The sequence below is a fragment of the Urocitellus parryii genome, chromosome 9 (genome assembly GCF_045843805.1).
Source record: "Urocitellus parryii isolate mUroPar1 chromosome 9, mUroPar1.hap1, whole genome shotgun sequence".
NCBI classification, from domain to species: domain Eukaryota; kingdom Metazoa; phylum Chordata; class Mammalia; order Rodentia; family Sciuridae; genus Urocitellus; species Urocitellus parryii.
This window is the reverse complement of record NC_135539.1, coordinates 5576349-5599013: the sequence shown is the minus strand read 5'-3', so window position 1 is coordinate 5599013 and position 22665 is coordinate 5576349. Positions and strand designations below refer to the sequence as shown.

Sequence of the window (22665 nt, the reverse complement as noted above, 5' to 3'; positions counted from 1 at the left end):
GGTGATAGACCAGGCTTGGAAGGGCCAGTATACTTTTCGTTGTTGTTGGTTTATTGTTGCACATTCCAGGATATCAGTATTTTAACAGGTTCTAAGTGCCTTTCTATTGTAGCTTATGTTTTTCCTCCTCTTGGCTCCATTGCTGTTAGCATAGAGTTTAAAAAAGAGATAAGCTAATGACTATAACAATATATTCCTCCATGTGAGAGGAAGTTTATAAAGAAACAATAAAAGTGAGTTGCAAAGATGGTTTCTGTGTCATGAACAAGCTAGGAACGGGGCTGACCTTAGACTGTCTGTCTCTGTGCTCAGCTTTGGGGTCTCCCAACAATATTACCTAAAGCCCCTGATCTGGGGTTTCTCTTCAGCCTTTAGGTGCCAGCCTCAATGTGAGGCTGAAAGCAGGTCAGCCCAGCCGGGAACTGGAAGGAAAGAAGCGTGAGGGTCGGGTTCTGAGGAGCAGAGATGGAAGATTCTGGAGTAAGCATTACAAGGTTCAGATCCCTAACCTGCTATGACTGGTGAGCCATGCCTTGGTCCAGGGATAGGCTGGCCAAGGTTCTCCCTCAGTCATGTATGGGAGCATTCTGCCCAGCTCACCAAAAACATCACATCGAAGCCTGGGCCAGGGGCTTTCACCCTGAGGGTGGGGCAGGAAAAGACCTGTGGGATGGTAATGGGTTTCCATCTGGCAGGATGCAAGGGAGGGAAGGGAACTAGGTGCCATGGGAGCAGGAGCAGCTGTATGACCCCTCAGGCAGGCTCTTACATGGTGGGACTGCTCAACAATCTCACTACCTGAACCCAGCTCCTGAGGCTGTTAGCTGTTGTCCCCACAATAGGCAGGAAGAGCAACTGGCCTCCTGCAAATGGGATACATGCACAGGAGAAACACGGAAGAGATTTATTACCAAGCTATAAGTTAAGAGGTGGCAGGGAGAGGAGAGCTGCATGGTCACGTTCTGGGCACCTGCTCTTTCTCTTTCTCCTCCTGGGCCTGGATTCTGAGTTCCTCATCCAGGCGCTCCTTTGCCCGGACAACCTGGAAGGAGGTGAAAGATCAGGGCTCGGCAGAACCTCTACCTTTTGCCCCTCACCTACAGACAGGATTCTTCATTTCCTGGCTCAGGCTACCTTTCTGGAGGGCAGTCCTCCTCCACAGGAGCCCGGTTTCTGCACCAGTAGACCAGTGCTGGGTTTCTGCACCAGTAGACCAGTGCTGGTCCGGTACATACCACCAGTGGCTGCTCCTGCTCCTTCAAGTTCTGAATGCTGGGAGGGCCACTGTCCCTTCAGCTGAGCCCTACAGAACTGAGGCAGCCAGAGGAGTGGCAATTTGAGGGAGTGGGTGTCCTCTCTGAGGCTAGGGCACCAGGGAAAGGCCTGGCATACCTCACTTACTACCTGCCAACTCCCTAACTGCCAGCTGCCCTGCCAGGGGTCCCAACTGAGGAGAGGAGGTATGTGGCTTATCCTTGAAGAATCAAAGAGCACTTACCTTGGACTGTAGGTAGAAGGAGCCGCCCACGGATTTATCATTCACCTTAAACAGATGTTCATAGTTCTACAGGGGAGAGGAGACGGAGAGCAGACTGCAAACTCTGAATGAGACACCAGGAGAAGCTGACGATAAGGGAAGTTAAAGGGCCTGACCTCTACACCCCATATGCCACACTGTGCAACCCAGGAGGCTGCTATGACCTAAAGGGGCAGAGACAGGACAGATGCCCATAGAGGGACAGCTTGGCTGCTACTGCCAACAGCTCTGCCTCTGCAACTGCCCTGCCTGGGGCCTAAAACTTAACAAACAACAGTGGCTTCCTCAGTGGGAGTCCCAGCTGGCTTCAGTCAGACCCACTACACTTACCCACTTCTGCCAAGCCTCCCCTACCCCAGTCTTACGGCCTTACCTTCTGGACCTCCTCGGGACTCAGTTTGGAGACGTTGAGAATCTGCTGGGCCTCCTGAAGACTGAGGCCAGAGAGGTTGGATGCAGCTGCAGACTGGTGCCCAGCTCGTCCCCGGGCATCAGCTGCGGCTCGGCTGGCTGTGTGGACACATGGGTGATCGCTCAGCCCTCCATGGCCCAAAGCTCCCCCTGAGCCTTCCGGATGGGTGGCTCACCCCTGCCAGGTGGCACAGAGGAGACATACAGGAACAGAAGTGGCCAGGAGTAGCTCTTCTCCAGGACTGGTTTCTTTTGGGGGAGGGGGCAGGAAAGTAAGGACAGACAAGCCTTACTGGAGGACAAGGTCTGACCATCGAGCCTGGGTTATGGTCCCCTACTAGATCATGAGCTGACCTAGTCCCCTTCTCCCCCTACCTCTGGTCCTAGGGGCAGAGCAAATTGGGGACCAGGCAGAGTGAAGCTGTGGCCAAGGGAGGAGCAATAGTTCTGCTGGGACCTGGCTGCCCAGCCAGCACCCAGACCACCAAAGCAAGCTTGCCTCTAGTGACACTAAAATCAGAAGCCAGTAAACATTTCCTTACAGAGTCAGATAGAAAATATTTTAAATTTGGTCAATTTCACCTGCATTGGAATTACTCAGTTCTCCCTGATAGCAGCCAGAGGATGTGGCTATGTTCCAGGAAAACTTAATTTACAAAAACAGATGGTCAAGTGGGCCAGTTTGCCAGCTCCTGACCAGGATATTCATGTTAACCAAGTCTCACTGGACATAAACCTCTCTCACATGGGAAGGTCCCAAAGTCTGGCCTTACCTGCTACCACAAAAGAGTGCCCCAAGCCACCCAAGCCACAGAATGCTTTATCGTGGAGGGAATCACTGCATTTATGACCAGGCTGAGCTACCAAGGAAGATCTGACCTGGGCAGAAGCTCTCAACTCAGGAGAGAGGGGCCCATGCTTACCTGCAAACTCCTGCCGCAGGGCCCGAGCAAAGGCTCTGCCTACCACCTGTGCGCCCATCACAATGATTTGGGCCAGGTACTTGGCCTGTGGGCAGAGTAGGCATCTGGTTAGAAGGCTGCATTCTCAGGGCCTGAAAAGTGAGGAGTCTGGAGATGGCTGCTGAGGAACTGAGAGTATGGTGTATAGCACTGCAGCCACAGGCCACCTTCTCCAAAGTGCCCTGATAAAAAGCTTCTGCTTGGGGTGGCTTCAGATACTTACTGGAGTCTCCAGAGGCAGACTGGTCCCCCTTGACCTTCGGGAAAGTCAGAGAAAAACCAAAGCAATGTGGCTACAGGGGATGGAGGGCACTGACGTTAGTAAGAAACACCGTGGCCTGGGATCCAGAACACAGGGACAGTCCCAGACCTGTTACCAATTCACCCTCTATCCCAGAACTGACAATGACTCTTCCTGTGCTTCTCAGATTATCTGGTCCAACCTTCTTTTTACCAGTGGGGAAATTCAGACCCATTCTAACCATAAAGTCCTATGACTTGGAGCTCATTCCATTCAATACAACAAAAAGTTACCACAGGTCTACTTAGAATATACAGTCTCCAGCTTCAGGAGCTAAAGGCCCATTAGGAGGGTAGTTATACAATCACAGGAAGGACCTTTTGATTATCAAGAGTAGGGCTAGTTCATTTGTTCAGCCACTGGTTCGCCTACTCCTTCAAACACTAGCCAGAGTCTATGCCACCCACTGCACAGCACACACGGAGCCTGGTCCCTGTCTTGAGCTGGCCACATACTTACATGGCCTGACATGGAAATCAATTGCAGCACAGCAAGGTTATACAGACCCCAGACTATGATTCAGCATGCCTCAGACATACCTCACTAAGACACAACCAGACGCTCAGTCAGTAGAGGGAACATTGAGCAATGAGAGAGGTTCTGGGAGAAGATGATGCTTCTCCTGGCTAGGTTCTGAAGAGCAGACAGAATCGTGATGGGACTCTTAGGACTCTGAAGCAGAGGAACAGGGTAGGGGAATAAGATACATCCTGGGAGCAGCCAGAGGTAAGAACAGAAAGGCATATGACATGGGAAAATTTATAGACTATATTGTGACATGCAGATAACATAGGCAACATGTATAAAAAATGATCTTGTGTCCATGAAATGGTACAAACAGGGTTGCACAGAGGACACAGGAGACTGCTCACAATGGGTTAACAGTGTTCATGTGGCAGAGTCAAGTAAGTTGCCCTTTCTTCTTTGTACTTTCCTGTGGTTAGGGTTCCCCTTGGTCAGCAAGTACTGATTGAGCTTGTGTGCCAGGCACTGTGCCAAACATGTTCTATTGTTTGTGCCACATAATCCCAATAACTCAAAGGGCTTAGTGACCAAGGACAGGCAGCTAGTACTTGAGTGAGGGAGAAGGAACCAGAGCTGGCGCTATGTGACAAGGTAGCTGCGGGCTGCTGCCTCACAAAAATCCCAAGATAAGGCAGGGTGACTAAGCAAACTGATCCAGAAGCCAAAGAGGGGCAGGGGCTGTCAGATTCCAGTGGAATTCGGACTCCAGAAGTGACCTAGTTTGGCTTTCAAGGCCTTGCCCTTCCCTAACAGAAGGGATGTGATTATGGGCCATCAGGGGAATGAATAAACAGAATTTGATTTGCATTTCACAAGTAGGTGGAAATTTCATAAGTTCTGGATTTCATACAAGAAAGTAAAGCCTAAAGAAGACCCTCATGTAATCAAAGGTAAGACTGCAGCCAGCTGTACTGGAGGTGTAGGAAGAATAGCAGTGTGCTTGCTGACTGTGTAATCTCACCTGTCTTCTGTCCTCCTTGCCTAAAAGCTACAGGCTCTCAGGTGGAATACTGGCCTTGCATGACAGGGCAGTCACTACCTCCAGAGGTTCCCTGAGCCTGAAAAACCCCTTGGGTGATCTCACCTCCCACCCCAAAGCCTCTGTCCTCTGCTGCCAGAGGCTTAACATAGTCTTGTAATCACTGGTTACTTTTCTGCTGAGGCCAATAACCATTGCTAAATAATGCACATTAAGAGGAAAGACTGGGCTGGGATTGTAGCTCAGTGGTAGAGCGCTTGTCTTGCATGCGTGAGGCACTGAGTTTGATCCTCAGCACCACATAAAAAATAAATAAAATAAAGATATTATGTCCGTCTACAACTAAAAAAAAAAAAAAAAGGCTGACAGCTGGCTATACCTCAGTGATAGAGTCCTTGGTTAGTATGCACAAAGCCCTGGGTTCAAGCTCCAGTACCCCAAAATAGAAAACAAAAACACCAAGGCTGTAACTGGGAAACTTCCCTAACCATGTCCTCCATGTTGTAAATCAAAGTTGTGCTGGGTATGGTTGCATATGCCTGTAATACCAGAGACCCAGAGGTCAGAGGGATTATAAATTCAAGGCCAGCCTCAGCAATTTAGCAAGGCCCTATGCATGTTAGTGAGATCTGTCTCGAAATAAAAAATAAAAAGGGCTGGGGATGTAGCTCAGTGGTTTAGTATTCCTTGGTTAAATCCAAGGGCCAAAAATGAAAAAAATAAATCAATCAAAGTGGCATGGTAGCCTGTGGTTCTACTGTCCAGAACGCTCTACAACTGCAGGGAAGGCAGGATTGGCCCACAAAGTTTCATCAGCTACCCTGGCTGGTGGAGGGAGCTGGATAGAGGGCAGATGGAGGCCACCAAAGTTCCTGCAGGGTTACCTCCTACAAACCACTGGGGAAGGAGTGTGGTATAGTGGTTACAGAAGGCTCTGGGATCACCTGTGGCCAAATCCTGGCTGTGTGGCCCTGGAAAAGATCTCAATCCCTTTGAGCCTATTTCCTCACCTATAAAATGAGGACAATGATAGGGCTGTCACAGAGATTATATAATGCCTATAATGTGTCTGGCATGGACCTTAATAATACAGTAGGTGATCAGTAAGTGTTGCTTTTCATTAACTACTGCTGTTTCACAAAACTTGGCAATGGCTAGACAGTATGGAGTAACAAAGTTTATAATAAAGCAGTTCATTTGATTCCTCAGGGGTGAAGGCTGCAAAATGCTGTATTCCCCAGGGAGCCAGGAAGCAGTTAGGGAGACACTTCGACTGGAAACCTAACTTTGCTTCTCACTAGTTGGGTGTCCCTGGGCAAGTTACTCAACTTCTCTAAACCCTGTTTTCTTATCTGCAAAATGAAGAAAAGAATACATTCCTTATAGGAGAGTCATAAAGCCATAAAGGAATGCATGTAAAACCAACTGGACCCACAGTGGCAGGCCGAAGCAAGAGTTCAACAGCTGGCTTTACTTTGGGACCAGACCCAATTTGGTGTTAATGGTCTGGCAATCAGGTGGTGCTGCCAACTTTCATCCACCTATTCCAACCCAAACATTCCCTGAACACTGACTATGGGTCAGGCCATGCTCACAGCTGGGGATTCATGGTGGGCAAAGCTCTGGAAGCTGCAGCCTCTGCAGGTGATCCAAAGTGCCACTGGACGAGGCCCCTCCTAGAAAGACCTAAAACAACCCATAATACACTGACTGATACTTGGGTCTGAAAGTCCCAGTGAAGACCAACCATTGGCAATCAACTTTGGGTCAAGCAGTAGGCAGACAGCAGAGGTCAGAGCCACAGGACTCCAACCTGGGACCCACAGCGGGCAGCACATAGGCTTTTTCTTCTGTAAAGCAACATGGCAAATACAAGACCACAGCCCTGAAGTTAGGGCAAAGTACCACAAGTAATATTAAAGAGACACTCAGAAATAAGGATTATCCCACTAAAAGTACATCAAGAAAGGAGCTCAGCTTTCTGACAAATGTGCTACATTCCTTCAAGGCACAGCTGCAGGCCCTCAGGTTGGTGAGCAGACTGCCACTAAGACTCACTTCCTTCTCAAGGACATGCTGAGCTAGCAAGGGGCTATGGTCACCCAGGGCCTCTACAAACAGCTGCTGGTATCACAGCTAGGCAGGAAAAAGGCCAGGACCACAGGGGCCCAGAGCCCAATCTGCATTTGAATGAATGTGGCTGCCCAGGAATGGACACTTAACCACACCACCCTCAGCTGCGCTTCAGACAAGGCTGGAGTCTTATACTCTATGCTCCCAGACAAGGTTTCCAAATGCCTCCTAACCTCTCAGCTGGGGAAGGGCTCTGGCCATTGCCCAATACACACACCGTTCTCCACTTGGCATTCACATCTCTCCATCTGGCCTCAACTAACTTCTCCGCCTTATTCTCCCCTTCACCTCTCCCCATAATGCAAATGCACCCTCTACTCCTAGATCAGTTCTTACACTTTTCTTCTCCACGTGTGCTCTTCCCTCCTGACACTGCCTAAGTCCCGGCCCTGCGGGAGTCGCTGGACGTCTAACAGCCCACCTCCGGTGGGAAACTTTCCCAGCCTCCTCCTATCATACTTATCCACAGCATTTTCCTTTCCTATGGATAGAGTCCCTCAAGTCATCGACTGGCGGATACCAACTCCGCGACTCCCAGGGACGGTGCTCAAGAACCTGCCTTTTCAAAGTTCCCGGGAGGCCTCCGTGGAACAGGTGTGCGCATGCCCCCTCCGGTCGCCCGCGGAGGCTCGCTCTCGGGCGGCGACGGCAAGGACCGGCGCGTGCGTCAGCCAGGTAGGTGTGCGCTGCCTTCCGCCGGCGGCGTTACCCGGCCGCCTCCCCCCACCCCCGCTTCCCGCCGCACGCGCGCCCTCAGCACGGCCGGAGCCCCATCACCCTCCCCAGCCTCCCTGTCCCGGCGGCGCGTCCCGGGTCTCACCATTGCGACCGCTCTGCCTCGGGGTCGCGGACTCCCGCTTCCTGGCCCCGCCGCGCCGGCTCAAGGGCGGCCGGCGGGTCAGAGGTTAAAGGAGACAGCAAAGCGCGTGCGCGAGGCCGCGCTGGGCATGCGCGTTACCTCGGCCCCGACGGAGCGCTGTCGTGACGAAAGAGGGGCGGGAGGGGCGGGACCTTCGGTGGGCGGAACCTCCCTTGGGCTCTGGGGATCACCAGGCGGGCGATGGATGGTCCCAGCCCCTCCAGCTGGGGCGCCAAGACTGTTTCTTCCCTTAGTTTTGCCAAAAATATTTAAAACGAAAACATCAGGTGAAATAAACGAATATAATATGAGGTAGGATGCCAAATTTTCGGGAATATCTAAGAAAACTGGGAACTTCAGAATAGATTTCAGTCCAGATTCCTTCTGTTTGGTAATCTGAGAGGCTGATTTCCTCCCCCAAATCTGTGCTCAAATGCCACCTTGTCAATGAAGCCCACCCCGAGTCCCCCACTATGACATGCCCTACATTCTCTCTATTGAGATGTAATTCACACACCATACACCTCACACTTTTAAAGTGCACAATTCAGTGTCTTTGAGCATATTCACAGAGCTGTGCAACAATCACCACCATTTAGTTTCTTGCCCACCAGCAGTCATCCTCGCCCTGCCCTGACAACCATTCATCTGCATTTTGTCCCTATGGATTTGTCCCTTCAAGACATTCCACAAAAATGGAATCAATACTACAAGTGTCTTTTGTGACTGGCTTATTGCTTATTCCTTCATTTTTTTTTTGGGGGGGGTAGTGCTGGGTATTCCTTCCTTTCTTTGGTACTGCAGATTGAACCCAGAGGCACTTTATCACTGAGCCATATCCCCATCCCTTTTTATCTTTTTGAGACAAGGTCTGGCTAAGTTTCTTTTTTTTTTTTTTTAAAGAGAGAGTGAGAGAGGAGAGAGAGAGAATTTTTAATATTTATTTTTTAGTTCTCGGCAGACACAACATCTTTGTTGGTATGTGGTGCTGAGGATCGAACCCGGGCCGCACGCATGCCAGGCGAGCGCACTACTGCTGAGCCACATCTCCAGCCCCATGGCTAAGTTTCTTAGGGCAACTATGGACAGCTAAATTGCTGAGGCTGGTTTTGAACTTTCGATCCTCCCACCTCAGCCTCCAGAGTCGCTGGCATTACAGGTGTGTATTACCATGCGCAGCTTTATCCTCCACTCTTGATCCCCTTTACTTTTTTAAATGTATATATATTTTTATTGTTTGATGGACCTTTATTTTATTCATTTTTTTATATGTGGTGTTGAGAATCGACAGTGCCTCACACCTGCAACACAAGTGCACTACCACTGAGCCACAGCCCCAGCCCCCTGACATCCTCTATTTTTTTCTGAGGCTTTTACATCCTCTACCGTATCATATAGTTCCTTTATTTTTATGTTTATTGCTTATAGTCTGTTCCCTCCCACTAGAAGGCAAATTCCCAGGGGGCAAGCTGTGTATCTATTCTCCACCTGGAAGGCTGCCTGGAGTGTGGCAGGTGCTCACAAGTATTTGTAGAATAGATGGAAGTCAGGCTGCCTACACTGTGCTCTGGCACTGCCCTTTCTTTCCTCAGGCTCTCAAAATTGCTTCTTCCCTCAGCACTCCTGCTGTCCTTCCTTTTGTTAGAGATGTTCTGGTAGCATTCTCTGTGGCAAGCTCCTTCAGGTGTCAGCTTAAATGGGAGTCAACTTCTTGGACCTCTGAATACCCTATTTGCCCCCGCATTCAAATCACTTCCTTTTTTTTTTTTTTTTTTTTTTGTGCTGGGGATTGAACCCAGGGCCTTGTGCATGTGAGGCAAGCACTCTACCAACTGACCTGTATCCCCAGCCCCACTTCTTTTTTTATAGTTATCTTCTCCATGGCTCCTTTCACACTGCTCTTCTGCACAGTCTACTTCCCTTGTACAACAAAGCTATAGTAAGCTTAAGCTCACTGAAAGACCCCAACCCTGCTGGGCTCTCCAGTTTCAATACCTACCAGAGTACTGCTGGGCACCTGAGTGCTGAATGAATGAACTCCCAGCAGCTTTCAGCTAAAAGGCCATAAGGACAAAGTGAGCTGGGATGAGGGTGAGCACAGATTCAACCACTCTCACTCATATTCATGTCCTCTTTCCCTTTCCAGCTATCCCAGAGACAAGAATAGCACAAGAGGTGGTCAGCTTACAAAAATTTAATTGCTGAAAACATCCAAGCATGTGCAGGTTGGTCCTTGCAGGATTCACACTACCCTAATTGGGCCATCGATTTGGTGAGGCCCCCTTCTCCTGGTTGCAACCCTGGGAAGCAGGACAACTGGTCCCAGGTTCTTCAGGCTGGAGCTGTTCCAAATGGCTTGGTGGGGGGCCAGCCCCCAACACCCTTAATAGGAACAATTAAGCAGGCAAGATGGGTTGGCATGTAGTACCTGAAGGTGCTGGATTAAGACCAGCCTAGGCTGGGACCAGCCCAGGTCAGCAGAAAGAGCAGGGGAGACAGGGAGCCCAGGGCCTGCCCAGGGACATGGTACTGACCCCAACCCCATGCCCTTTGGTTCCACATGCTAGCAGGTGGTTGAGGACAAGCAGCTGGTCCCAAAGAAAGCTGAATTACAGACAATCCCTGGGAGTTGCAGTAGGCCCAGCAACCATGGAAGTGCCCAAGGCCTGCAATAAACCAAGGCTTCTGAGATGGGGCGTGCCAAGGCCAGAGAGGTATCTTCCAGGTTGAAGAGATGTGAGGTGTGCAAGGGCACCAGGTGGTTCTAGGAGGTGGCAGCAGCAGATGAGGCCAGAAGTGACTGGTAGGCAGGCTAGTCCTGGGGTGATAAACCAAGAAGTGGGAGAGAGTTAAGAGGGTCTGGGAAGGAAGGGTATGTGTGCTGCTGTGTGTCTGGGAGGGATGGTGCTGCTGGTCAGGAAGGCTGGTCTCCCTTGCCACTCACTTACCCACTCATCCTCATCCACCCCTTCAAAAGAGTCCTGGGGCAGCGGGTCCTCCCGGTTCCCTAGCTTTGCCACCATGGCATTCAGCAGCTGCAAGAGTGGATCAGAGAAGCGTTGAAAGGAATAGGACTTCCAGACCTCAAGAGCATCAGATCCCATGGTTTTAACCCTGACAGTATTGTGAAAAGAGCCATTTTAATTAGAGTTGTGGCAAAGTTCATGGGTTTTCACTGAAGAAGACACAAAGACAAGAGATGGGAATCAGAGACAGAGAGACCATGGCTGTGGCACTTGATTCAGATGCAGCTGTCTCTGCACATAGCCTAAAAAGCTCAAACATACACCAGGGCCCCAAATGGACTTGGCTCTCCAACCTCCAGTTTTAGTTGGATCAAACCTGGTGGGGCTTAGAGGGGCTCTCCCTACCTTCCCTGGCTTCCTGTAGCCTGGGGGCAGCAGGAGGTCAGCAGCAGGGCTCTGAAAGGTCTCCCCACCAAGCTCTGACACAGAGATCAGTGTGATACAACTCCCATCTGATCAGGACTAGAGATATGAAGGACAGCCACACACAGCTAGGACCCCATCCACTCTGCAGAACTAGCCCTCTCCCTTGCCTACCTCTTCCTTCTTCTGTTGATCTGACTTCTCTTCCAGGTACTGTGCTGAGGATGGGGCTCGCCGGGCAGGCGCTTCACGGGGGGCTTGGCTCACTGAGATGAGGCAAGGACAGGTATCAGAGAGTCCCCTGTGTGGGGGCTGCTTGATGCCAGCCCCTAGGGGATAGGTGGCATAAACAGCTCGTGAAGTTTCTGTTTAGGAGGACTGCCCTAGGCACCAGGGACCAGGGTGTGTGTTGGGTAGGATGTGGGATGGAAACATAGGTACTACCCTCCAGGAGCTCAGAGATTGGGTCTCAAGACATGGTCACTCCATCCCTGAGAGAGCTGGAGGTCCTGTGTGTCCTCAATGATGAAGGATTGAACTTGGGCCTCTGCCCCCTCCTCTAGGCCCTGCCCAGACTCCCCTGCTTCCTCCCCCCAACCCTTGTTACTCCACCTGGGATCATGCCAGGGGGCTGCAGGCTGAGTAGTCGGGGCTGTCCATTAGTGCCTCCTAGCCAGGCCTCGGCACTGAGCACTGGCTCCCAGCTCACAGCAGTGTCTGGGAACACATCGTCCTGGAAGAACTCTTTCTGCAGGGGGGGAAGGGACTGTCTTGAGACATTGACTAAGACCTAGAACACACCAATATCAAGCTCTGTGACCCTTACCCCCCATGCTGGGGCATCCATAACTTCTGAAATTGCAGCAAATAAGGGGCCAGTATCCCCAAAGAGCAGAGAGCAGGAAGGTTTGGAAGCACAGCCAGATAGAACTTTAAAGTCCCTGGCCAGTGCTGGGAAGAGGGCATTGGGTGCTGGAATCCTTGGACCCGACCTCACCCTGACTCGGGGCAGGCGGAAAGCAACAGGCTCCAGGGAGGTTTGGCGCAGCCGCAGGCATCGGGCAAACTCCACTTCCCGCACATCACACTCGGTCTTGGGTAGGAGGATGAAGCCCTGGGGGGAGAGGAGTAACAGCTAGAGCCAAAAGCTCCTCCTGGGCACCCAGTGTAGCAACATTCCTATGTAGGACCACAGCCTCCCCCTGGACAGTGGTGTACTGGTAATGTGAACGGGTGGCCCTATGAAGGTTGGCCTGTTTCCAGAGTACAAACTCCCACCATGGCCCATCTCAAGCTACTAACTTGACTCATTAAATGCAGGGTTGAGAAGAGATGTATAGTGGCATGCCATCATGGCACATTTCAACTCTCTCAGATACAATCAATGGCACAAGTAATAGTAAAATCTAGTATGATAATTAGAAAGTGATCAGAATAGTTCTTTCTTTTTTTTTTCCCCCTCCCTTAGTGGTACTAGGGATTCCACCTAAGGCCTCAAGCATGCTAGGCAAAAGTTCTACTATTAAACTACTACCCAATTATTTGTTCATTTTGAGATAGGGTCTCACTAAGTTGCCCAGGTTGGCCCCAAACTTAGAATCCTCCTGAATCAGCCCCCTGAGTCACTGGGATTATAGGCATGTGCCAGGCACCGGGCTATCCTTTTGGTTTTTAATATATTTTTTGTAGGTTTATATTGCAGGTTCATATTATTTAACTTTAAAATAGTTTAACTTTTAATAATGGCTGAGTATAGCAGCAAGCTATCAAAATTCCTGGATATTTCATAACCAGCTCTGACCTCACAGGCTCCTTAACTTCCCCACATGGCCACCAGGGGGCGGAGAAGCCCCAAGATCCCATTGGGGATAGGAGATGGATCAGGTACAAGGATGGCCTCACCTTGTGTGGGTCAGGAGATGTGAAGCTATTGCACTCCAGGAAGAAAGGGGCCTCAGAGAGCAGCTCGTACAGGAACACCCGGGTGTCACCCTGGGGGACAGAGGGTAGATGGGGCAGGTGACAGGTAGCTAGCTTCACCACCCGTCCCCGACACCCTGCCTGACCATTCCAGCCCACCTTGCCAGTGAGGAGCACCAGGCTGGTATCAGGGTCGTAGATGGGCAGGAGAGTCGAGGGAGCTACATCAAGACCCAACACAGCTGAGGGGCCTCCTGCCAGGGCATCAGCCATATACAGCAAGAGCTGGCGCTCACTTTGGCTGCAAGAGGAGGCAGAGGCAGGCCCTTAGGGTTGGAGGGGCCTGGGCAAGATGAAGACTTCCACAGAGACCCTGATTCTAGGCAATGTGAGAGCTGAGTCCAGCCCAGAACTGGCCTGGCCAGGGCGGCAATGTCCCAACTGACCATTCTGCTTCCCCCCTCATCCCCGGCTATACCACTGTCCCTCGTCAGCACAGGGCTGACCCCAACACCTGTCACATAGCGACTGTAGCTTCCCAGGACCAGACTTCTCCCTATTCTGGGCAGCTTCCTGGCCTTTCCCCAGAGCTCAAATACTCTGTCTTCCAGATCTTGGTCAGCAGCCCCAGATCAAATGATACCTCCCTTGGGAGACCCTTCCTGATCCTTCCTCCAAAGCACCATCTCTCAGATCTCTCTAACTGGCTTTAACTGGTCCCCATCAGGCCTGAGCTCCTGGGCCTGGCTCTCACCTCCTGGCTTCCGTATTGACTCATTTTCCCTTACCAGCCTTCATCCACCCATCCACCCACCTACCCATCTACCATCATCCATCCATCCATTTATCCATCCATCCACCCAAACCTCTACTACTACCCTCCCAACCACCCGGTAACTGAGGGGCAGGAACAAATTTTTCAGGCCTGAAAGGTGTCTGTTACTTTGGGGAAAGGAGACTCAGGTGCCCAGAGTCTGGGGATGGTGGTCTCTAAGTCCTCACCTGTCAAAGCCAGACACCAATAGACAGCGACCATCACACACCCAAACAATGCGAGCTCCGCGGCCCCCTTCAGGTCCTGGACCTTCCTGTTGAGATACAGCACATGAAGCACAACTAGTGTCCCTCACACCAGGTCGAAAGGCCATGTATACTTGCTTACCTGCAGGGGCTCAGGGCTACTCCGGGGCTCATAAACCCGCACACGCCCATCCTTGCAGACAGTGGCCAGCTGCTGTCCATCAGGACTCCAGGCCAGGCCAAAGATCTGGGGACAGGCAGGGATGTGAGAGGCAGCCTGTTGCCCCATGGTTAGGCCCCCATTCCTGCAGCTGTCCTACCTGGTCCTGATGGCCCTGCAGCCTCAGCCGCTCAGTCCTGGCCTGAAGGTCCCAGATGCGAATGGTGAGGTCATAGGAAGAGGAAGCCAGAACATCTGCTGCCAATGGGTGGAAGCGCAAAGAGTAGATCTTTTCTGTGTGACCTGAGGAAGGGGAATGGGGTGAGGCTGAGCCCCCTTGGAAGCCAGTGCCTCACCCAGCCCGACCCAGGCCCTCCTGACCTGTGAGCACAGCCTCAGGTGTGGTGAGCATGTTCTCCAGGCCCCCTGGGGGCACTCGCCACAGTCTGATCCGGGCATCCTCCCCGGCTATGGAGAGAGAGCAGCAGCTCCTCACTACTGGGCCCAAGATCCCTGGCTCCCCAGAACACTCAGAACCCAGGGCCAGTACCTTCCCTCAAGCCCAGGCAACCAGCCTCCTTACCCACAGCGAGGCGGTGGGGATCAAAAGGGTCCCAGGCCAGATCAGTCACGGCTGCCCCATTCTGCAGCGTGGGCAGCGCTGTGTCAGGTAGGCGGCCAGGCTTCCTCAGCTGCAGGAGGTGCCCCACCCCATGGCCCATCAGAACCAGGCAGGAGAGCCAGTCCCAGGTGCTGCAGAGCAACAGCATGCCTGGGTCCCCACCCTCTGCAGCAGATGCCCCCACTGCTCGGTGACCCAAGCTCTCTGCCTTAACCACCCCATGCTCTGAGCCCCCGATGCCAAGTGTGAGACATCAAAAAGTGAAGAGCAGCAGTGCAGAGTGGTGGAAAGAGTTCAGGCCTGGGGCTTAGGTGGCCTGGGTTCAAACCCAGCTCCACTTACGCTGTTGTATGACCTGGATAGATCACTAAACCTCTCTGTACCTCTTCACCCTCATCTGTAAAAACGAGGACAAGAATGGTACACACTGCTTAGGGCAGCTGGGAAGACTAAGGGACATGCTGGCAGGAGCCTGATACATGGTCTGCGCTCAGCGAGTTGACAGTCACTAATGCCCTTAGGATCCTTGCCACCTTCAGGAACCTGGGGAGCAGCCCTGGTGGAGTGGAATCCCTCACCTCAAGCACGGCCACCTGTCCTCCGCTGCTGAGCAGGGGCACAGCCACATGCAGCTGGTTGGCGCAGAAGCCATCACTCTCGCCAGGTGTGGTGAGGCTGAGTCCCTTAAGGTTGGTGATGTGGCTGTCTCGGTGCAAGACGCTACCCTGAGTGTGGCGGAACTTGGAACTGGGTCCTGGCAGGTGGCAGGGACACAGAGCTTTGCGTAAGGATGCCATGTCTGCACACCTTGCGCTGTGGCTCCTGGCTGCTTGCCACCCTCACTATGGGAAGGTGCCTGTCATGTGCCCAGGGGAGGCCTCTGCAGAGGCAGCACATACAGCTTGCCTGGAAAGCTGGCCCTTGCTCCTCTGCAGCCAAAGGGATCTCAGCAGAATCCAGGGCTCCAGGCCACCCTCTAGTTTTACAGATGACCCTTAGCAGCTTTACTGTGGCTCACAGGACAATTGATTCTGCTAGGAGCTGCAAGTCTGGGTGCCCCACATAAGGCCTCCCTTCAGAGTTGGGGGACAGAAGAGAATGGGTAGGGACAGAGTAGACAGAGTCAGTACCCTGATGTGCTTACCCAGCAGGCTCTGCAGCGATCTCTGACTGGGGCTAGTCCCAATGCCACTGCTGCTGGAGAGTGAGGGCCCCAGGCTGGAGGGTGTGGAGGGCGAAGTCAGGGAGCTGGGAGAGGAAGAGAAGCCCCCCTGGGGAGAAGGACCCAGATCAGCCAGCGGGTCCCTGGGCACGCTAGCCAGAGAGAGAGGGGACACCCAACTCCAGAGCCACTGCTCGGGGGCCCTCTGGGCTGTGGAACACTGGGTTGGGTCTAAGCACTGCTGTGGGCATGGACAGTGGCAGGGGGAGCACAGGCTGGGGTAACATGGATAAAGGAGGCAGGCTAAGCTCTAGGCCATGAAGATAGCGGGTGGCAGCTGCTGGCTCCCAGATTTGTGGGGTGGGGGGAATATGCCAGTGAGTTAGAGCTGCCAGTGTTTCAAGAAAAGCCAGAAATCCAGTTTGTGCGAGAAGTCTCAATTCTTCAGTGTTGGCTCAAGTTTTCTATTTATGCAGCAAGCAATCCTCTGTCATTCTTGTTTTTATTTTTTTTCCTGTTATTCTTTTTTTTTTTTTTTTTTTTGGTGGTACTGGGGATTGAACCCAGGGTCTGTGTGAGGCAAGCACTCTATCAACTGAGCTATATCCCCAGCCTTCCTGTCATTCTTGATAATTAGAAAGGACAATAAAGATCACCAGACAGAGAGACACAACACACCTAGTGCTGATTTCACCCGGGCACCCACTGCAGCCCCCTGCTGGCTGTGGGACGGGAGCAGCCTGGTACTTACAGCTGGGTCTGCATCAGCCCTGGGCGCCTCTGCAAACTGGACTGTGTCAGGGGGGGCCTCCGTAGCAGGCACCAAGAGGGAAGTGAATCTGGGGTGGGGCGGATGGGCCGGGTTGAGGCTGACCTTCTGCACCTGTGGAGAGGTTAGCATTTGAGGCAGTGGTAGGTATGGGCCATGGTGGGGGGGCATAGGCTGCCAGGTGGGAATACAATCTCTGGAGGGGTAAACTGGGTTCAAGGGTCACTGACAGGGCCAGCAAGTCAGGGCCCAGCCAAATTGAGGGGCTTCCAGGGGCTGGTGGAATCAGGCATGACCCTACCTGCTGATTGCTCCCGGCCCACCAGGTGTGGGGGTCAGAGGCAGGCACACAGCCGGCAGTATCTGGGAACAGGTCCTCGTGGAATTCCACAGCCTGGTGATGGACAGGCAGGCAGCCAGTGAGGCCCAAGTGTCCCAGGCCCAAGTCCCCTGCCTGGGCACCCCCTCACCTTTCGGGGCACATGGTGGCTAATGGGTATGATGGCTGTGTCGCTCAGCTGCAGGACTCGGAGCACCTCGCAGCTCATGACAGCCAGTGCCCGACGGGGAACAAGAGCTGCACCCCGCAGCACACTCTCCAGAACACACTGGGTCACTGTCAAGGACAACACGGGAAGACAGTCAGGGAGGGAAGAGGAAGGGGGATGGCAGAATGGGAAGAAATGAGCTCACCTGGGCTCAGTGCTGGCTGCTGCAGGGTGACCTCGTAGCAGTACAGCTGACGCTCGCCCTGAAAGAAGCCCAGCCTGAGTCCCTCTCACTGACCATACCTGGCTCTCACCCTTGTTGCTCCCCAGGGACCTGAGCCACAGACCCATGGTGGCCATCTAGGAGATTGATTGCTATGAGCTGGGTGTCAAGCTGAGTCCTTGGCAGACTGTCCCTCATCTGCACATCATCACCTTCAGTGGTGACACTGGGAGTGTACAACAGCACTTATGGGACATAGACTGCATGCTGAGACATCATCTTGGCAACCCAGGTGAACATGCACCTGGCAGGGGGACCCTCAGGGCTGAGCCAGCGTTCAAGCTCAAGTTCCTCTTCTGTCAGGGACAGCGAGGTGGACCTTATAAGCCCAGGGACCAGAATGTGTCCCTCTGGGTGAGGGACAATGACAGAAGAACCCAGATGTATCTTTCTTACTCACCTTTCCTGCCAGGACCAGGAGCCCAGAGTCTGGGTCCAACAGGGGCATGAGAGACCTGGGGAGAGAGGACCAGTGGGCAGACTGATGGGTAAGGCAAGGAAGGAGGGCTGTGTGCCTCATGACCCCAGACAGGGTACCTGGAAGGGTTCCACAGTAACTAGGAGCCATTTCGCTGCTCCTGCTGTGTCCCGTAGGACCCTCCACTTCCTCTCCATGTGCTGCCCGCACACCAAGCACAACCCACCCTTCCCTGGGTCCCCCACCTGTCCACCTGGTTCCCAGCCAGACTTGTGCTAGGCCTAGGCACCTCAGATCCAACCTCTACTCCGGGGTTTTCCAAAAAGACCCCACACGGATTCCATCCCCTCTCCCCTACCCCTCAGTCACCTAGACACCAGACCAGCACTGCCAGGGAGGAAGAGGGGGTGAAGCTAGAAGCAGAGACTCCCCCAGAACCAAGCACATCCTTCTCCATGGGAATACAGAGGGTGGGCACGAAGCCCCAGACCCCTACCCACTGAGTGCCAGGCTCAGCCTTGGCCAAATGCCTGTCGTTGCTCAGGGGTCTGCACGCCCTTCCCTGGGCTCCGGGGAAGCCCTCTGCAGCCATCAGGGCGAGGGCTGCCTTCTAGACCTCAGCACCCAGGGGAGCACCCAGGGGAACTGGAAGGTGCCACCTCTGTCTCTTGCTCTTGGTCTCACTTTCCGGTCTCTGGGGACCCTCACCCCCCAGACTGTACCCTATCCCTGCCGTAATTTGGCCGTGGCAGTTGTCACTGTCCCTCACCCAGATGACAAGGTGCCCAGCCTTCCCCTCCCCTGCGCCCCTCCTCTCCCCACCCTGCCAGGAGCCACACAGTGGGCTGGGGCGCTGGGTGGGTACCTGGGTGTCTCCACAGCTTCCTGGAGTGCCCTGAGTGGGTCACCTGTGAGTAACACAGACTCCTGATTACCTCAGGCCAACAGGGTGAACCAGGCTCAGCACTGCCCTTCAAGACCTGGCCTGGCCACTGCCTGCTGTGATGGTAGGGGTGAGTGGGGACAGAGCTGGTGTGACCCGGGGTGCTCCGTGCTGAGGCTGGCACCAGGTCCCCTTCAGTGGCTCCCACAGGACTTCATTCACTTGTTCATTCACAATCATGCGTTCCCTTGAGCAGCTGGCCTACCCAGTCCTCACCCGGCCAGCACATGAGACCAGAGGTAAGTCAGACAGATCTCATCCAGTCCTCGAGGAGCTCCACAGCCTAGTGCTAGAGGTAGACACAATTCCACAACTAAAAGTGATGAAGGAAAGGTCCTCTGAGGACATGTGGCAGGGGGCAGGGTGACTTGGTCCTACCTAGGCCATTGGGGAGAGGGTGTTCCCTACAACTCGAGTGTCAGGGAAGTCGCAGAGAGAGTTCCGGACATTGAATGCAGCTTGTACAAAGGCCCTGTGGTAGGAGGAAGTGCAGCCCTTCCAGGAATGGGAAAGGCGATGGGCCTGGTAGCCCAGGCAGTAAGGGTGAGGGACTGAGGCTTGGGCTAGTGTGGGCAGAGCCAGATAGAACAAGCCTGTGGCAGGAGGGAAGTTCTGCCTCCAGTGCACCATGGTGACAAAAAGCTGATGGTGTGTTTTAAGCAATGGGAGATAGGTTGGTGCTGGGCAGGGCTGTGCCGGCTACTGCAGAGACAGGCCAGGAGAAGTGGGAAGGAGGGAATGAGGCAGAGACTGAGAGCAAATGAGCTGCCCGTGGCTCCTTTGCTCCCTGGCGAGTCAGGGGAAGAGGCCTGGCCCGCCTCTCACCCCTACCCCATCAGCTCCTGCCTACTGACTCAGGCACTCAGGATGCGGGGGCAGGAAGTCACAGCAGGCAGGGCTGGCTCTTCCAACAGGTCAAGCCAGTCCTTCTTGCCTCAGGCAGAGCCAGCTGGGCAGCTCTGCCAGGCAGGAGCATCCTGCTGTCTACAGCACAGCCCAGGCCGGGTCACGGCAACGGCAACCAGAGCCAAGGGTTGGTTGGCCAACAGCTGGCACGGGCCTGACTCCGGGCCCCATAAACAGAGCTAACTTGGGTCTGGGTCTGGATTGCAGAAGGTAATCCCTGGCTTGGCAGAGGGTCAAAGGTGGCGAGTTGTGTCAGTACCTTGCTGGCTGTCATGGCCCCAGGGTCTGCCACCTCAAAGGGCTCTGACTCTGACACCAGGTTCAGGGATTTACCCCAGACTCAAAGTCATAAAAGGTCAAGGGCCCACATCTGTCTCCACCTTCCAGTCCTAAAAGATAGGACAATAGAGGCATCAACTGGGTTTCGAAGGACGGCTCTGGCCCCCTGATAATGCCACCAGCACGCCTGTGATGAGCTCATGGTGGAAAGATCGGGGTACATGCAAAAGCAGCTCCGGGACTACATGTCCAGTTTTCCTCTCCACTCATCTTTTCACCTTGAGGCCTCCTCCTAACCTAGACATCTTGGCATTGCCCCTAGTCCAGAGCAGTCCAAGGCCCCTGGGCCAAGCCTGCCCCACACTCACTGGGTCCCTCCTTTCAGAGTCTCTGAGTGGGGTGGTATCTTGAAAGCAATGAGGAAAAGTTGGGTAAACTGGCAAGGTCTACTGGAAGCTGCCTTGAGCCCCTGGTAGATGGGGCCCTGTGTGAGCCCAAGGGATGGGAAAACACTTTAGGTGGGGGAAGGGGTCTCTGCATCATTCAAAGCTGGCCACTGAAGCAAAGGGCCATCGGGAAGTCCTGTTCCTTGTGGGAAATCATGCTGGAGTTTGTCAGATCCTCCTGGGTAGGGTTGGGCAGCATCTGTGGATATTCCTGAGGGTCTCAGAGAACACACAGCTCAAGGAAAGTAGCATAGGGACAGTCTGACCAGAAGCCACACAGCACTGATTACACATTCAGATGATTGTGGGCCAGGCAGGAAATGAGTGAAGTGCCTGGCATGAGACAACAGGGAGTAGTGGGGACTGGGGTGACCATGAGCCTGAGTTCTGGCCCTAGCCAAAGAGGGCAGCTGAGACTTCCTGTTCAAGGCAAGCTGGGAAGTCCCATTTTAATGCAAAACCATCTGACTTCTCAATGTTGGCAAAGGCTTCAAAGTTTAAAACATGCCACACAGGCCAAATGAATCACACCCAGGGGTCAGCGTTGCCCAGGCGAGGTTTGCAGGCATGTCCCATATCCATGATACAAGAAAACATGGAATGAGGAGCCCCACCTGTCCTGGGGAGATGACCCTGTGGAAACCAAGAAACTTAGAGGGGACATCTAGAAGGCAACTGTCTCAGTGACACCCTGACAACAACTGGACATAGGCCATCTTGCCTTCTGAAGTTGAGTCCTCCAGAGACCACACAAGTTCCCAGTTGGTGTTGCCCAGCCTCCAGGGTAAACCTTCAGGTCCCCCAAAGACTCAAACTGGTCCAGCAAAGGCCTTGGCTGCAGGCCGGATGGGGGTGGGGTGGGGTGGTGATATTCAGGGGCTCTCCGGAAGCTGGGAACTGAGCAGGGTCCCCAAAGGCTCTGAGGCGTGACTCTGACCACAGACACAGTGGGGGAGGAGAGCAGAGCATTTTCCCGGAATACTCCATGGCAGGGGATTTTTCTGGACTAGTCCAGGCCCTGGCACCCACTCTCTCCTGCCCAATCAAAGGACACTGTCAACTGAAGCTCAGGCCCCACCCACAGTTGGTGAGATCCCAAACCCACCATCCCAGCCCCCATCTCCAGTACATTTTGCACCTGAAGCTGCCAGTAACTGTTGGGCCTTGGGCAGATGACCACTTCCCTTCCTGTGTCTCAGTCCTTCACTTAACTTGTGGGGAAAGGGTCCACGGATGCTCAAAACCCTGATAATGGGACACAAGGACCCCAAATTCAGCACCAGAGGCTGTACTTAGAATGCTCTTGGAAGTGCTTTGTACCGCTTTCCCAGGAGGTTTTGAAATTGGAATTAGCTAACAACAGCAACACTTTCAGAGAGTTCACCTGAAAATCGGGACTTCAGTCTCAAAAAATCCTTAGCTGGTGGTAAAACACTTGCCTAGCATGCATAAGGCCCTCCCTGGGTTTAATCCCCATCACCACACTAAAATAAATAAATAAATAAACAACAACAAAAAAAGATTAAGAAAAAGCCTTAACTCTGGTCAGGGGTGGTGGCACACCTGTAATACCAGCAGCTCAGAAGGCTGAGGTAGGAGGATTGCAAGTTCAAAGCCAGCCTCAGTGAGGCACTAAGCAACTTAGCAAGACCCTGTCTCAAAAAACAAAAAAGGCTAGATGCGGGCTGGGGATGTGGCTCAAGCGGTAGCGCGCTCGCCTGGCATGCGTGAGACCCGGGTTCGATCCTCAGCACCACATACCAACAAAGATGTTGTGTCCGCCGAGAACTAAAAAATAAATATTAAAAAAAAAAAAAAAAAAAAGGCTAGATGGGCATGGTGGTGCCAGTGGCTCAGCAGGCTGAGGCAGGAGGATAAGGAGTTCAAAGCCAGCCTCAGCAACTTAACAAGGCCTCAAGCAACTTAGGGAGACCCTGTCTCTAAATAAAATATTTAAAAAGTGCTGGGGATGTGGTTTAGTGGTTAAGTGCACCTGGGTTCAACACCTGGTACCAAATGGGGGCGGGGGGATCCTTAGCTCTAGCAGGCTGGGTTGGTCGTGAGGGGCTGAGACCTTCACTGGCCCCCACAGGTCCTGGTGTCTGCTTCATATATATATATATATATATATATATATATATATATATATATAT

At 53.0% G+C, this 22665-nt stretch overlaps 2 protein-coding genes across 4 annotated transcripts in view; both read right to left on the bottom strand.

Moving 5' to 3' along the window:
* Positions 1-246: 246 nt before the first annotated feature.
* Pam16 (presequence translocase associated motor 16) lies at positions 247-7776 on the bottom strand. Of its 2 annotated transcripts, XM_026385281.2 has the most exons (6): positions 7669-7776; positions 2872-2956; positions 1911-2047; positions 1499-1564; positions 912-1042; positions 247-422 (listed from the first exon to the last, which is right to left on the bottom strand). In XM_026385281.2, the coding sequence occupies exons 1-5, from the start codon at positions 7669-7671 to the stop codon at positions 956-958; spliced, it is 378 nt and encodes a 125-aa protein (XP_026241066.1). In that variant the 5' UTR covers positions 7672-7776; the 3' UTR covers positions 247-422; positions 912-955. The 2 variants fall into 2 exon arrangements, with proteins under 2 accessions (XP_026241066.1, XP_026241065.1); XM_026385280.2 differs by lacking the exon at positions 247-422 and having other exon boundaries at positions 889-1042.
* A 2140-nt stretch (positions 7777-9916) lies between these two features.
* Positions 9917-22665, bottom strand: part of Coro7 (coronin 7) — a 55970-nt gene continuing 43221 nt past the window's right edge. The window contains exons 10-28 of one of the 2 annotated variants that reach the window (XM_026385277.2): positions 17921-17975; positions 17443-17500; positions 17220-17365; positions 17051-17143; positions 16732-16863; positions 15963-16089; positions 15397-15572; positions 14780-14888; positions 14578-14664; positions 14357-14499; positions 14179-14283; positions 14019-14104; positions 13176-13317; positions 12999-13088; positions 12094-12210; positions 11709-11844; positions 11271-11362; positions 10656-10742; positions 9917-10525 (exon numbers count right to left, since the gene is read on the bottom strand). In XM_026385277.2, the coding sequence (XP_026241062.2) occupies positions 10520-10525; positions 10656-10742; positions 11271-11362; positions 11709-11844; positions 12094-12210; positions 12999-13088; positions 13176-13317; positions 14019-14104; positions 14179-14283; positions 14357-14499; positions 14578-14664; positions 14780-14888; positions 15397-15572; positions 15963-16089; positions 16732-16863; positions 17051-17143; positions 17220-17365; positions 17443-17500; positions 17921-17975 (1987 nt within the window). In that variant the 3' untranslated portion in view covers positions 9917-10519. Of the gene's footprint in view, positions 10526-10655; positions 10743-11270; positions 11363-11708; positions 11845-12093; positions 12211-12998; positions 13089-13175; positions 13318-14018; positions 14105-14178; positions 14284-14356; positions 14500-14577; positions 14665-14779; positions 14889-15396; positions 15573-15962; positions 16090-16731; positions 16864-17050; positions 17144-17219; positions 17366-17442; positions 17501-17920; positions 17976-22665 lie in introns of those variants that run through there. The other variant, XM_026385278.2, reaches the window with a different exon arrangement.